The following is a 13,879-nucleotide window of genomic DNA, read 5'->3' as shown; positions in this document are numbered from 1 at the left end:
GATGACTGAAAAAAGTAAAAGCTAAATTTTTCAAGATTAAACCCCAAAGTGTAATATACAGTCAGTGGAGGACTGAAGTTGACCCCCACTTCCCTGATGTTGCCTTTTGGTTACCTTAAGGTTTTTTCCACATTTTAAAAGTATTTGGGTTTGAAAGGGAGATAGGTACGTCTGTTTTTTCTGGTGCGCTGTAGCCTGTGTGATGTGAAGTGACCAGGGCAGAGAGGAAAAGGCCACAATGGAAATCGGTTCAGTTATGAAACGGATGGCAGAGCTTTCCTGAGCAGCAGTGCCAACAGGAAGCGGCTGGGCGAAGGGTGGGCACTGCGGAGAGAGAAACGCGCACATCCCGCCGGGGCTGATCTTTGGGAGGAGGAGCCACGTTAGACACTGTCGGCCACACCTGGATTCTGCTCAGGACAGAGTGTGTGACTCTAGCCGCCCCGGCGGCTGTGAGGGACCCACTCAGTCCCACAGTCTGCAGGACAAGACGTGACTGTGCCAGGAGGAGGGGCCCGGATACAGCCAGGCTCCAGTCCTGGGGCACAGCTCCACCCGGACGGGGGTCTGCGCCGTGTCTGTGTCTGTGTCTGTGTCGTGTTGCTGAGCCACCCGGCACTGTCTGTGAGCCCCTGGCCTGCGGGGTGCTGTCCAGTCTGGCGTTCCCTCAGCCGCACCGTGTGTACTGGCGGTGAGCTTTTACAAGGCCCCCTGTGCGGCAGTGAGATTCCATAAGCAGGGAATACAAACGTCATCTCCATAGTATATAAATAACTGGCCTTGCAGGAGGCCTCAAACAATCTTTACAAGCTGTATATTTAATACAGAATCACGTTAAGATTCAGACTTATTACTACAGCTTTACACTCTGGCATTGTTTGGAATAGAAAAGTAACACAGCTGAGTTATATTTTAAAAGTTGGTTTGTTGATCGTGTTTTGTTTCAGTGTTACAAGGCTTCCTGGCTCATTTCAAGCTTCGCTTTAAACATACTCCCATTATGACTTCATCATGTGTTGATGATGAAGAAGGTGGAAACGAGATGCTGAGGGCAGATTTGACAGCATGAATGTGCATCAGAGATGACCGCTAATCCCATGATTACTAGGGTTGATTGGCACATTAGTTTGATTAAAATTAATGCTAGATTTTTGTGATCTTCCTCTTAAATCAGACATTCAACTTAAAAATCTGAACTTTCAATTGTACACATTGGAGGCATCTTTTCAAAAATGCCTCATTTAATTCTAGATTTTCTTTTTCAAATAAAAATGTCAAAATTACATAACTTATTAGTTTGGACACTTTCTAAACGCTCCTAGTCACTTACTGATCAGCACTATATCTAACCAGCAACACTACATCATCAAACTGATAGCTCTGCCTCCTGAAGATCACACCTTTCCCCTTCATGTTCAGACACAAAGGGTGTCTGTGAAGGATGGTGTGCACATAAGAGGTGATGAATGATATAAAATTTGGGGATGTTCTAGGGCAATATATGATTCTAAGCAGTAGCAGTAAAAATTCTGAAAACACTGCAGAAATGTGCAATTGTTAGAGTAAAGGCCAGCCGATTACCCTGCTTGGAGAGGAGAGGAGGCCGTTTACATGGAGCCCAGGGAAGTGCTTAGAGTCGAGTCGGGCATCTCTCACCTCGGACAACAGACTGACTATACCTGTGTGCCTGGCACCTTTCAGGCACTAGCGTAAGCTAAATCGATGGCTCTACTTGTCACATACTCTGCCTACTGGGCAAAAGTATTTTGCTGCTTCTCCTTTGGAGTAAATTACATCCTAAGACAAAAAAACAGCCCCTGTACACAGGGAGAAAAACACGTGAACAAAGCCATTCTGGGGGGGCCCTTTCATTACCCATCTCGTTGTTAGCATGTCCATGGTCACTGCTGCCATCTTGAGCTTTGTGTGCAGAACACAATGCCAAGTACCTGTTAACTCAGTCTCGGCGGGAGCCCACGCAGGGCTGACTCTGCAGTCCTAGTGTACCTGCGAGGAAACCTACAGGAGGCTAAGTCACTCTCCCATCAGGGACGACCCAGAGCTGAGGCGCACCCCGTGCAGGCGTCTGGGGCCCAGCCGGGCTGAGGGCCCTGAGGGGAGCGGAGGCATGGGAGGGACACTGAAGGGAGGCAGAGGCGGCCTCATGCCAAGTGCACCTCCGGAGGACACTGCCCGGAGTCCCGGAGTGCAGGGCCTGGAAACAAACTGACGGGCGTCCATGTGTGTATAATTCGTCATTTTACACACATTTTAAATGCCATCCTAGATAAACAAACTTTCTGTAACAGTTCAGAGAAAAGCTTTGGCACTCAATTTCTTTCAACAGTTTTTCTGAGGAGTTTAACTCAGGGAATCACGTTTCTGAGGGGTCTGCGTCTGCGCTCCTCTGACGCGCTGACCAGTCAGCAGCTATGTGGAGAACAGGACAGTGGACGTGACAGTGCACGGTGGTCAGCTGTGCAAACTAAGTGACTTCTTTTCCTGCTCTCTCTGACAGGGTCGCATCAGCTGCACCGGGCGGCTGATGGTCCAGGCCGTCCACCAGAGAGGCCGTAGTCCCCGCAGCCCCTCCGGCCATCCCCATGTCAGAAGGTATCGCAAATGTTCCTTCCCGTCTGTGCACTGTTATTATATCACTGCTATAAATTCAACATTAGAAGAATCATGGTGTGACCACAAAAGGGAACATAATTGGAAGACAGAATGTGAATACATCTTAAAGTGTACAGAGTGTACGGATCCTTGCTGGCAATGTTCCTTTGCCATTCAGAAAGATACACCACCCCTGATTTGTTAAATAGGATCCGGTTTCTTTATGAAGAAATCAAGACTCAGCACATCGTGAAAATACTGATAAATGGTACACTAACTTCTCTAACCAACAGCTGTATGGACTGACTGCTATAAACTACTGCCACAGATTCCTAAATCAGCTGATTTTTCAATATTCATTTTTCAGTCAGTCCAAAACACTTTTACACCATAATCTTGTAGGTAAGGTTTGTCATATTTAAAAATGTTAAATGCTCGACAAACGCCCGCCAGCAGTGTGGAGTGTGCTATACACCATTGCAAGGATGCTGGTGGAATAACGGTGGGCGGAGGGAGGGGGGAAGTGTTATGTCGTGGTGACATATTTGCACTTGGGAAAGAATATGGTAAGTCGACCGTAGGTATTGGAGACATCGTGCCTGAGTAGTGCAGGCCAGGAGCGTGGGGTCGCAGACGCGGACACCTTGGCTCTGTGCACCGCACAGACCTGAGGGTCACGGCGGCCTCCCGCAGGTCTGCCGTCACCCCCTCCCAGCTGCAGCTGCTCGCTGCGCGTCACTGCCACCCCTCGGAACATGTCAGGCTTTTCCTTACTGCTGATCTTGTTACGACCTGTGATGAGTGAGTGTGACTTGCCAAAAGCTCGGAGGATGGCCAGCTTTTTGTAGCAACAGAGTATTTCCCGAGGAGCATACACTGTTGTGTCAGACACGATGCTGTTGCACACTTACCAGACTGCAGAGGGGTGTACACACCTTGCTGCAGATGTATTTGCTTATGCGCTGGGTGACCGAAAAAGGCATTTGACTCGCTTTCCCGCGATACTTCCTTTATGCGGCTGCCTCGGACCAAACCGGGATACCAGCTGGGTGTGCAAGTGCTGACTTAGGGCCCCGGAGGGCAGGCAGGGAAGATGCGGCAGCACTGCGCAAACGGGGTGCCTGCACCCCTCATGTGACGGGGTCCGCAGGACCCTTGGTTCGGCATTTGGAAGACAGATCTGGCCCCTGAGTGTGCGGGTGAGATTCTCGCGGCCGTGTCTGTGGCTGTAAGCACACGCCTCTTGGTTTCCTCCAGCTCTTCCCGTGGGCGCAGGGCATTCCAGAGTCCCCCTCTGTGTCTGCTGGAAAAGCATTCGGCTCATAAATCAGGGCTGTCCTCGGAGAAGGGTAAACTTTGTGAAAAAGCTGACAATTGCCAGCCTGTCACACCAGTCTTTCATTTGCTCTCCCTTGCTTCTTCTGCTTAAGTGTCTTAAACTTACTTTTAGTGATTAGTGGCAAATTTGTATTCAACATTTCATTCTTTATTCTTAAGTCTTCCCTGCGATTACTTTAATTGTATTGCTCTTCAATGTACCTCTGCCAACATACTTTAAAAGCAAGGGAGATGCAGTCTGGGAGATTCTCACAATTCTACTTCAAAGCCAAAAACTGTGTCTCTAGGCACCTGTAATTTGTTTTCCTGGTTAATGTGAAAAAGAATTTTGATTAGAAAGATACTAGATTCTTACAAAATAATAACTTTCAATTTCCTGTAAGTTTAAAGTCATACTGGAAAGTTATAATTTCTGTTGAAAAGATTTGGTAATAAGCAACAGCTGCTACTTCTCATACAGCTTTAAAAATATTTAGAGAAAAAAAGGCTAGTATACAGTACCCTGTTTTTTCCCATTTGCCCTTTTATGATTTATTTATACTAGCTTCAAGGATTAGGACAGTGGAATTAAGATCTGCAATTAGCAGACTATTAAGTTTATGATAAACATCCAAATGAAACAAGATTTTGCTTTTCTGACATTTTTATGTGTAAACCTTGGAAGTAGGAGTCAGGTAAGGAAATTATATTTTCACCACACGTATTATGAAAAAAACAGATGACTAAAAAGCCTGGAAATAACTTCCTTCTTTCCCCCTCTCCTTCCCTGCCCTTCCCTTATCCTTCTGTGCATTTATCATCTGTCCCGTCTTAAGGCCTCGTTCTCGATCAAGGGACAGTGGAGATGAAAGCGAGCCGGTTCAGGAGCGGTTCTTCAGGCCTCACTTCCTACAAGCGCCCGGAGACCTGACAGTTCAGGAAGGAAAGCTCTGCAGGATGGACTGCAAAGTAAGAGCGGCTGGCGCCTTGGCCTGTGGCCTCCCTCCCTGCCGCTGCCCCCAGTGGGCCCTTCGGGGAGGTTGTGGGAAGTGCACGTCTTTTAAAATGTTTTCCAGCTTAGAGGAAAAAAATGAGTGAAATACACAGGATGTTTACACACTAATTTAGATCCTTCTTTTCCTTTACTTTTCAGCTCGTATTAAGTATGTCTTACTTTGAGCCACATGCCCTGAGTCCCTGCCAGGCTTCATCCTCTAAGCATTCTGTTTCATTGAAGTAGTAAATATTCTGAACCTGTTATGTCCTAGGCATTCATTTGTTGATCTTTTTTCATACACATTTTGTATGCATGTGTCCACTCTGACGTTGATCCCTACCCGCCCCCCCACGGAGCACTTTCTAAGTGGAATCAGCCTGGCAGCCTCCCTCCAGCAGGCCGCCCACCCCAGGTCCGCCCTCAGGGGTGCTTGCTGAATTCACTGACCTGCGCGGGGGGCAGGAGGGGGGGGCGTTCTGTTTCTCAGAGAGCTTGAGGCCAAACATGTTTACGGACCACTGAAATTTTTGTTGTTTTTACTCTATTATGATTGATCTTTTTTGTTGTTTTGACTATTATGATTGATCTTAAATTTTACCTCTTACGTATTGATCAGGTTATTGAAATTATTTGGGCTCCCTCTGCTGGTTCTCTCTGGGAATACAGAACACAACTGTAAGGCGCTTAGAGGATTAAATATGGGTTTGTAGAAATCTATATTTTAAAAAATGTATTCTTAAACTTTTATTTTCCAGCGTAATTCTTTTTACAGTATAAAAGCACACACACAAGCTGAGTTTCAGTATGTGTGAATTTATGTGTGTGTATTTTTGGTCCATAGTAATTCATATAGACCACCTGTAAAATGCCACTGGAGTCAGTAGGAAATTTTAGATGGGATTTTGATCATGTAAGAAAATTCTATATTTTTAAGAACCACACTAAGTCATAGAAGTTTAAAATTATATAAGTCTAGGATCTCTTTTTAAAAAGTGTAAAAAAACGTAAAAGAGTAAATCTGGATGGAGGATATATGGAGAGTAACATAATGTTAGCTCTACTTGTGATCACACAAGCAACAGCGAGGTTTTCTCCCCAGAAAGCGCCCCCCTTTTCTGCACCGGCGCCTCCCTAGACGGCCCCGCCCTGTGTGCCCTGGTCCTGAGTCTGGGAACGGCTCTCGCACCGGGAGTGACAAGTGTGCTCTTGTCCCTCCCGTTTCCGTGTCAGCTGAGCACGTGGCCCTGTCCGAATCACGACCGCCTGTGCCGACCCCGAGTTCCTGATACCCGGAGGGCCAGGGAAACACCTGGGGTGCGTGGCGTGGGGCACCAGTGGGGGGGCCAACCTCGGGGCCTGGGAGAGGCCTGGCCAGAACCGCCCGCACCCTCCAGGCCCCCCGGAGGCCCTGCACCCCCCCACTGATGCCCTCAGAAGCCGCGCTGCCCAGATGCTGCCACTTCCAAGTGTCTTCCTTTTAACCAGTCGTCTAGTTTTGCCTCATTTTCTTCCTTCAAATTCTCTACGCCTTTGCCACGCGTGTGGGGGAAGCGCCTGTATCGGCGGGTGTGTGTCACGTGACAGGAAGGTGTGGAGGGGCGTCTGCCGGCGAGGGGCGTGTCACGTGACAGGAAGGGCCTCGGGAGCTCTCGACCCAAGGCGGCGGGGGCGGAAGGCTACCTCGGCGGCGCCCGCCTCCCCATGCAGGGTCGAGCCAAAGCCGAGGAGTTCACAGGCGGCTGTGCCCCGAGCGACCCGTGCGCCGACCAGTGCTGACGTCAGGCTCCCTGGGTACTTTGTGTCGCTCCCGTCACTTGGTCTCAAGTGTGTGCAACGACAGCAGACGTGTGCACCGAAGGGCGTGCTGACTCCCGTCCCCAGGCCGGGGCGGCCCCGCGCCGACCGCGGCGTGTGTGTTGCTGTGCCCAGGTCCCTCTCTGCAGAGCCCAGCGCCCTCGGCGACACCATCCCACAGACCTTATGACCCCGGGGGAGATGACGACAGAAGCTTTTACACCCCCGTTTCACTTTTCTGCAGGTTGCTCTGTAAGATGTTTAGAAGTGAGTCCGTAGTGCCCATGAGGAATTCATGCCAGTTTCTTAGCTGTTAATTGTTTCATGGTTTTAATACTAGAAAAATTTACATGTTTCCTTTCTGGCTTAGGTCAGTGGGTTACCAACCCCGGAGCTGAGCTGGCAGCTCGACGGGAAGCCCATCTGCCCCGACAGCGCCCACAAGATGCTCGTGCGTGAGAACGGGGTGCACTCGCTGATCATAGAGCCGGTCACATCGCGCGACGCTGGCATCTACACGTGCACCGCCACCAGCCGAGCGGGACAGAACTCATTCAGCCTGGAGCTGGTAGTTGCCGGTAGGCTCGTCTCTGAATCCTTTTTCTCCCTAAATGAACACCAGATTTAGAAGTGCAGTAACAGCCAATGTGAAAAATAAATACTGAACAAATAGGTCGCATCATCAACAAATAGCCAATTAGGACATGTTATAAGGCTTACAGCAAATCAGAAACATTAATTTTTCTTCAGTGGAATTTTTCATTATCTGTCTTTGCTTTAGGATTTTAGCAGCTCTTCTGGGTCATTCTGGCCCTTGTGTGAGTGTGTGTAGGGCCGCGTTCCCACCGAGGGAAAGAGCCACGGCAGCGCGAGCTCCGGGAACGAGCATTCCACACTCTTTTCAAAATGGGCCCAGAACAAATACTAAAGTGAGGTCTGTTCTTACTTCCCCCAAAATACCTGAGACCAGGTGATCATGTAAAGCCCAATAAAAATAAACCCTCTCCATAGTTCAAGATCTTGAGAGTCTTGGGTATATGAAAATTTCAGGTAGAATTTTTACCTTGTTCACCTCTCCTGCTCTCCTGCTCTTCTGCTCTGCCCCCTGGGGCGGGGGGGGGGGGGAAGATGCCAGTCCTCAGACACTGTGGGTGGCTCAGGAGACAATGAGCCTTGTTCTTTCTCTGAAATTGTTTCCGCTACGGATCCAAGAAAAAAGTTTCTCATTCAGTAGTAATATTAAGACTTGTTAACTAATAGGTCTGATTTTTAAGACTGAGTAATAAAAGTTGTCTTTTTTATAGCCTCCTTCAGAGAATACAAATTGGAATTTATAAGATAAATAGCTCTACTTTATGGGTAACTATTTAAAGCTGCCAGATTTAGATAAAAATGCCCTCCCTTTATGTCCCCCTTTAAATCCTATGGCAGCAAACATCTCAGGCGGCAGGAGGGACTCTTAAGCAGACGGATTTTCTAGAACGCTTGTCCTCAGCATCACTAGGTGTAGGTGGTGGTGGCTGGTGAAGGCTGGGTGCACAATACACAGTCAGTCATGCCACCGTCCCACGCTGACACTGAATTAGGGTGCTGTGCAGCCTGTCAAGCATTCTGTGGACTGTGGGCCTGTCAGACTTGGGTCGATTGAGGAAATAACTGAGTGGAGTGACATTCAGGAACCTTTCTTGGTAAAAGAATAATTAGGACATCTTACTGCATGAAGTGAAAAATGGCACTGTAAAGTAAAAGATCCATGGAGCAGCAGCTCTAAAACCTCCTGGATTCTTCTTTTAGCTCCGTTTGTGTGGCACCGACAGATAATTCATCTCATGTTTCCCCAGCTAAAGAAGCGCACAAACCCCCTGTGTTCATTGAGAAGCTGCAGAACACAGGCGTTGCTGACGGGTACCCAGTGCGACTGGAGTGCCGTGTGTTGGGAGTGCCTCCGCCGCAGATATTTTGGAAGAAAGAAAACGAGTCACTCACCCAGAGCACTGACCGCGTGAGGTGAGCACATAGTGACCTGCCCTGACCCACGCCTGCTCCAGAGGCCCTGCTGATAAACAAGATGCCCAAGAGCCGGCGCAGCTGTGCATCTAAGAGCTGCTGCTGTGTCAAAGACAAAACCCCTCTTTACCCTAATGTCCCGTTAGGGTTTTGGAAGGTGCACCGGCGTGTGACAAACACTTAAAAAAACCACCATTAGACTTAAGTCAGAATGTGCTTCACCTCTAAAGGTAAATTCATTCGCTTCACTGGTGGTAGAGAAACTATTCAGTGGTTTTTGTAAAGGCTGGTCCTCAAATAGAAATTCAGTGTACAGTTCATTCAACCGCTTGACATCTGCCTTTCTCCCCCAGGCTCCTTAGTGGAGCTCGCCTCCAGAGTAAGTATGACCCGAATATCAGCTACTTGCACAGTTCTGTTTCTAACGATCAGTACAAATGACACTTGGTGTGCAGGGCCCCTTTTGCAAAGTGAGCCCCAGACGGCCCTGTCTTCCCTGCAGCATGCACCAGGACAGCCGCGGCTCCCTCTGCCTGCTCATCCAGGGGGCCACGCGGGAGGATGCCGGGTGGTACACGGTGTCGGCCAAGAACGAAGCAGGGATCGCATCCTGTACCGCCAGGCTGGATGTTCACAGTGAGTGCCATCCTATCCCGATCCCACCCCATATTGCCTCGCTGCATTTATCGACTGAGACTCTGGACAGCAAGTCACGTCACTTTTATATGACCTTGTTTTATTTGCTAAAAATTTCATGTTGCTCTTTCTCTTTCTATTTATAGTTTCTCAACATTAATAGTGAACTACACCAGGAGAACAAACACCCAAGTACCTTCAGGAACTTTGCATTATTAGCAAAATACGCATGTTGATTCCTCTCACATGACTGGCTAGCCAGCTGGCTTCCTTACCCAGGCGTCCTTATGGCTAACAGCTGGCAAAGGCCTGGCCTGGTTTTTCTCAGTTCCTTGTCCCATGTCCCGCGGACGACCACCTAACCCTTCCTCCAGTGTGCACCTGCCGCGGTTCCTAACACACTCGAGGCGTGTGTCCTTGCTGTGGCTCAGTGTCTTGCTGCTAACCCAGCTTACGCAGCTCAGCAGTAGGTCTGCGTGTGCGCGTGTGTCTTTGTGTACATGCATCCAACTTTCAGAAACTCATCCTATTGATAGCATTCCATGATCTGTTGACATAAAACCAGAGAAAAATCAAGAACTGACTTCAAATTTTACCTCTTAAAAAAATCACTTGTAAGCTCCTTAAGGCCTGAGCGCCCTCAGCTTCCCTGCTGCCCAGCTCAGCTGGTCAGTGTGAACCCATCCAGACACTGGACCACGCCACTGCGGCACTTACATGCTGGAAGCTCTGGCGATTTTTTTTTAAAGGGTGGGGTGGGCCTTAGGAAGCTTAGGAACCATTCCACCGGCCTCCTCTCTGCAGTGAGCACGTACTCTCAGATAAACCACACTCTGTCCTTATCATCTGTTACAGTCCCACCACCCTGTGGGGACAGCACATCTGTAGCGTGTGAATGCCCCTACCATGGACACACTCAGTCTTTCATGAAGAGCACATGCGTCAAACATGCCACAAGAGACATTTCTGTACGGGAAGTACCTGAGCACTTTCCAATTACATCTGGGTTAAAAACAAAATTTTTTTTTTTTAGCCCAGTGGCATCAGCAGCCGCAGAGCACCAGGCCAAAGAAAGTCCGGCCCTCAGCCAGTCGCTACGCGGCACTTTCGGACCAGGGGCTGGATATCAGGGCAGCGTTCCAGCCCGAAGCCAGCCCGTCCCACCTGGCGCTGAACGCCGGGCTGGTGGAGAGCGAGGACCTGTGACCCCGCCCCCCAGGGGGGCCTGGACCACGCAGCCGCCATGGCCCCCACCACCGGCTCCTCTGCCGTGTCACGTAAAAGGCAAAGACGTGCCTTTGACTATAAGAAAGAAAAAACACAAAAATATTTTTTTTTTAGAGTTTAAGTAGGCGATCTAACAGAAATGTACACATTGCACAGAAGATTCACATTCATCGTCCAATTTACAACTTACGGAGTTGCTGTAATTAAAGTGTCTGAAATGCTAAAATGCTGAAGAAATCAGTTGATCAAAGGCAACCAGGATCCGTCTCACCTGACGTGCCTTTAGCCACTGGCTGTTGGTGTTCGTCGCGTGTTTCCGGGGAACGATCCCGAGGCGGCAGCTGCGCCGGACTGGCATCGCGTGCAGACCACCGCTGCTGGCCGAGGGCAATACACAGGGTGAGAAGCAAGCAGAATGACAGAAACCCAAGCAAACGCCTTGTCTTGGCAGACTGTCTAATTCAGGAGAAAGGAATTACTAGCCTTAAATTTTATTAACACCAAGGGTTCTCCAACAGGTTAGTGTCTTAGTTCTTTTAACCTCTTTTCTTTATGTGTAGGATTTTCTGTTCATGCTACCTTGGCAGGAAGCTTATTTACAAACCATATGAGGAGGCTAACTTAAATATAAATAATATAAAGAATTCTGTGCAAAGCAGAGCTGTATTACAGTCCATTCCACAGAAGGTGCACCGTATCTGGAGGAAGCAGGTTTGGAAAGGGGCAGGGGAAGGAAGCTGCCACTCAGACACCACAGAAGGGGCAGGGGACCTGGTAAAGGACAGGCTTCTCCTTGGTGGGCTTCAGGATTAGCCTAAAATGTAAGTGAAAAAACACTGCCATTCAAAAGTCAGGGAATCCAGGGTCAGCTGGGAGTCTGGCACACAGGTGCCCCGGGAACCTCAGCATGTCTGAGGTCTGTAGCAGCTGGAGACGTTCAATGTGTGGAGCAAGTTGAAAACAGACTGCGACTGCGAGAGTGCGTGCGTGAGAGACTGCCTGCAGATCTAGTCTGCTCGGGGGGCACAGGGACTCGGCCACAGCAGGTGTGTGCCACAGGGTTTTCTTTTCAGTGGCACCAGATAGGGTGGACAGAAAAATAGCCCACCTCCCTGCCCCCTGAGACCTCACTGTAGAAGGTGCTGGGTTCCAAGTGTTGTGATGGCATTTCGGCAAACACTGATTCTTGACTGCATGTGATTCTGCACCAGCTTGATTGATTGAGTTGACTCTGACCAGACTTGATGGTTTTAAGTCGGAACCAGTAAACTTTAAAAAGAAGAAAAAACAACTTTGGCCTAATATTATAAAACGTGAGGCTTTAATGGTAATGGTACTTTACTTTGCTATGAAAAGAAAACACTGTATTCCTCATGCAAAACACATGTATCTTTTATTATTTATAATGAAAAGTTGAACTCTCTTAGCTCAGTTACTCATTAAATATGTAGTTTTTTAAGTGATTTTATATCTGTGTACCGACCCGTGTATATCACATTACTGCTTCTACTCTGTAAGAACACCGACCAAGCTCTAAATGATTAACAAGCTTGCACACTGGGTGGCAGTTGTCTGACACACGTGGTACAAGTTTCTGTGACACACATGCATTGCTAGTATGGAATGTAATCCACCTGTACACAGTCCCCATGGACCTTTCTATAGTGTACAATTATGACTTGCCAAATTTTTTGGAATGTGTTTTCATTTTTTTGCTAATAATTTGCTGGGTTTGGGATTAAGGAGCATTATTTGCCACCTTTTTATGTTGTATTTATGAAAAAATATTATACTACTTTGGATTTGTTGTGCTGGTGTAATGTGGATTTTAACATCAATAAATATTTAACAAAAATAGTTGCAATTTTGTGAAGCAAAATATTCAGTCACTTTGGTAACACACTCACTCACTAGCTCCCAGCCCACAGGTGTGCAGGACGTGGCTGTGTTCCTGAGCCATACCAGCTGAAGTCAGCACGTCCTTACCTAGTGCTTGGGGTCCTCTTCCAAGCTCAGCGGCTGGGATGGCCCAGCTCCTTGCACTTAGCACACAGGGGTCTCACTGGGTTGTCAGCTAGGGGCCACTTGGCTCCTACAGGCCACCTGCATTCCTTGCCAAGTATCCTTGAAAAGCAGCCATGAGAATCTTCTTCAGGACAAATCCCTCTTCTGCTTTAATTTTAATCTCTTGTCATGAAGAGCCCAGTGCATTTTAAGGGATCACCCAAGTGGGTCAGGCACCGCTAGATAGTCTCTTAAAATCATCTGACTTGTGACCTAATCATGCAAAATCCCTTCAGAGCAGCTCCTAGCCTTGCATTTGATGGGACAGCCAAGAAGTGTGTGCCCTGCAGAAGGGGAGAATGCCGAGAGCCGCCCGAGAGCGCTGCCTCCCTAAGCGGGCTTCAGGCCGCACTGGCTGCGGTGCAGCCTCATGGGGAAAGAATTGTGTAGCCACATGCCACATCCCCTCTTAGAAATTAAATGTCCTAAACACAGCTCCCACAGACACATCAAATCCACAGCTACATACAGAACAGTCTGTGCACGCGACCCAAGGCTCCGCTGTGGAAGAAGCTCTGCACAGCAGCACACGAGAAGCAGTGGGCGGGCAGGAGAGAGGACCCAGCTCACCACAAAGCCCACCTGACACCACAATGGGGGAGACTCAGGACCCCAAGCTTCTCCCAAGGAGTAAAGGGCTTGAACCCCACATTGGGCAGCCCAACTTTAAAGACCTGCACCTGAGAGATGAGGCCCCAAAACATGTACCTTTGAAAGCCAACAACAGGCCTTCCATGCAGAGGCCCCACAGCTCTACAGCCATCTGAGAAAGGGTTTTAAGGGCTCACATGCGTCACCCACTCCAGAGGCGGCTGCTGAAAGTACCCGCGTCGTCGGGAAGAGGCCCGTCTACTCGTCTCCCAGCTTTAGCCCGTGGAGCAGGCATCTGCGGGAACACACATCAAGGGGTCTACTGAAATGACCAGCCAGGCTGGTGGGCACCATCTCTGTGCTCATCCTCTGCCACACTGGAGGTCACCAGGACCTCCCCCAGAGAACCAAGTGCACCCGGGACACCCTGGTTGTGTGACCGCCACCCTTGAGAGCTACGGTGTCCAGCAGGGCTTCCACTCACAGGTCCACAGGCCTGGAACTGGAACAGCTCACCAGCTACTACTCCAGGCACAGCACATTGAAACGTGCCCCCAGTCGTCTTTCTGTTAGCGTCCCTTGGTAGTCTGGCCCTGGCCAGTGAAGCATGTGTGCATTAGGTTCAACAGGCTG

The 13,879-nt window shown here is 48.9% G+C and overlaps 2 protein-coding genes across 26 annotated transcripts in view; one reads left to right on the top strand and one right to left on the bottom strand.

The window, feature by feature from the left end:
* Window positions 1-12,448, top strand: part of PALLD (palladin, cytoskeletal associated protein) — a 310,939-nt gene extending 298,491 nt beyond the window's left edge. For 7 of the 8 annotated variants that reach the window (XM_073232834.1, XM_073232838.1, XM_073232837.1 and 4 more), the window contains 6 exons: window positions 2,519-2,613; window positions 4,767-4,899; window positions 7,092-7,299; window positions 8,563-8,728; window positions 9,231-9,364; window positions 10,398-12,448. In XM_073232834.1, coding sequence (XP_073088935.1) covers window positions 2,519-2,613; window positions 4,767-4,899; window positions 7,092-7,299; window positions 8,563-8,728; window positions 9,231-9,364; window positions 10,398-10,570 — 909 coding nt within the window. In that variant the 3' untranslated portion in view covers window positions 10,571-12,448. Of the gene's footprint in view, window positions 1-2,518; window positions 2,614-4,766; window positions 4,900-7,091; window positions 7,300-8,562; window positions 8,729-9,230; window positions 9,365-9,510; window positions 9,557-10,397 lie in introns of all 8 variants that reach the window. The other variant, XM_073232836.1, reaches the window with a different exon arrangement.
* CBR4 (carbonyl reductase 4) overlaps window positions 7,024-13,879 on the bottom strand; it is a 28,180-nt gene continuing 21,324 nt past the window's right edge. For 2 of the 18 annotated variants that reach the window (XR_005056122.2, XR_012129704.1), the window contains 4 exons: window positions 13,364-13,541; window positions 10,346-11,860; window positions 7,785-9,911; window positions 7,024-7,328 (listed from right to left, as the gene is read on the bottom strand). Coding sequence is in view for 2 of the 18 variants with exons in the window: in XM_073232839.1 (XP_073088940.1) it covers window positions 7,790-7,920; window positions 10,863-10,968; window positions 11,718-11,860 (380 nt within the window). In the remaining 16 variants the exon portion in view is untranslated. The remainder of the gene's footprint in view (window positions 7,329-7,784; window positions 9,912-10,345; window positions 11,861-13,363; window positions 13,542-13,879) is intronic. The other 16 variants (XR_005056123.2, XR_012129705.1, XR_005056128.2 and 13 more) reach the window with 15 other exon arrangements.

The sequence above is a fragment of the Manis javanica genome, chromosome 3, assembly GCF_040802235.1.
Source record: "Manis javanica isolate MJ-LG chromosome 3, MJ_LKY, whole genome shotgun sequence".
NCBI lineage: Eukaryota > Metazoa > Chordata > Mammalia > Pholidota > Manidae > Manis > Manis javanica.
The sequence above is the reverse complement of the archived record's forward strand: the minus strand, read 5'-3'. Positions and strand labels throughout refer to the sequence as shown.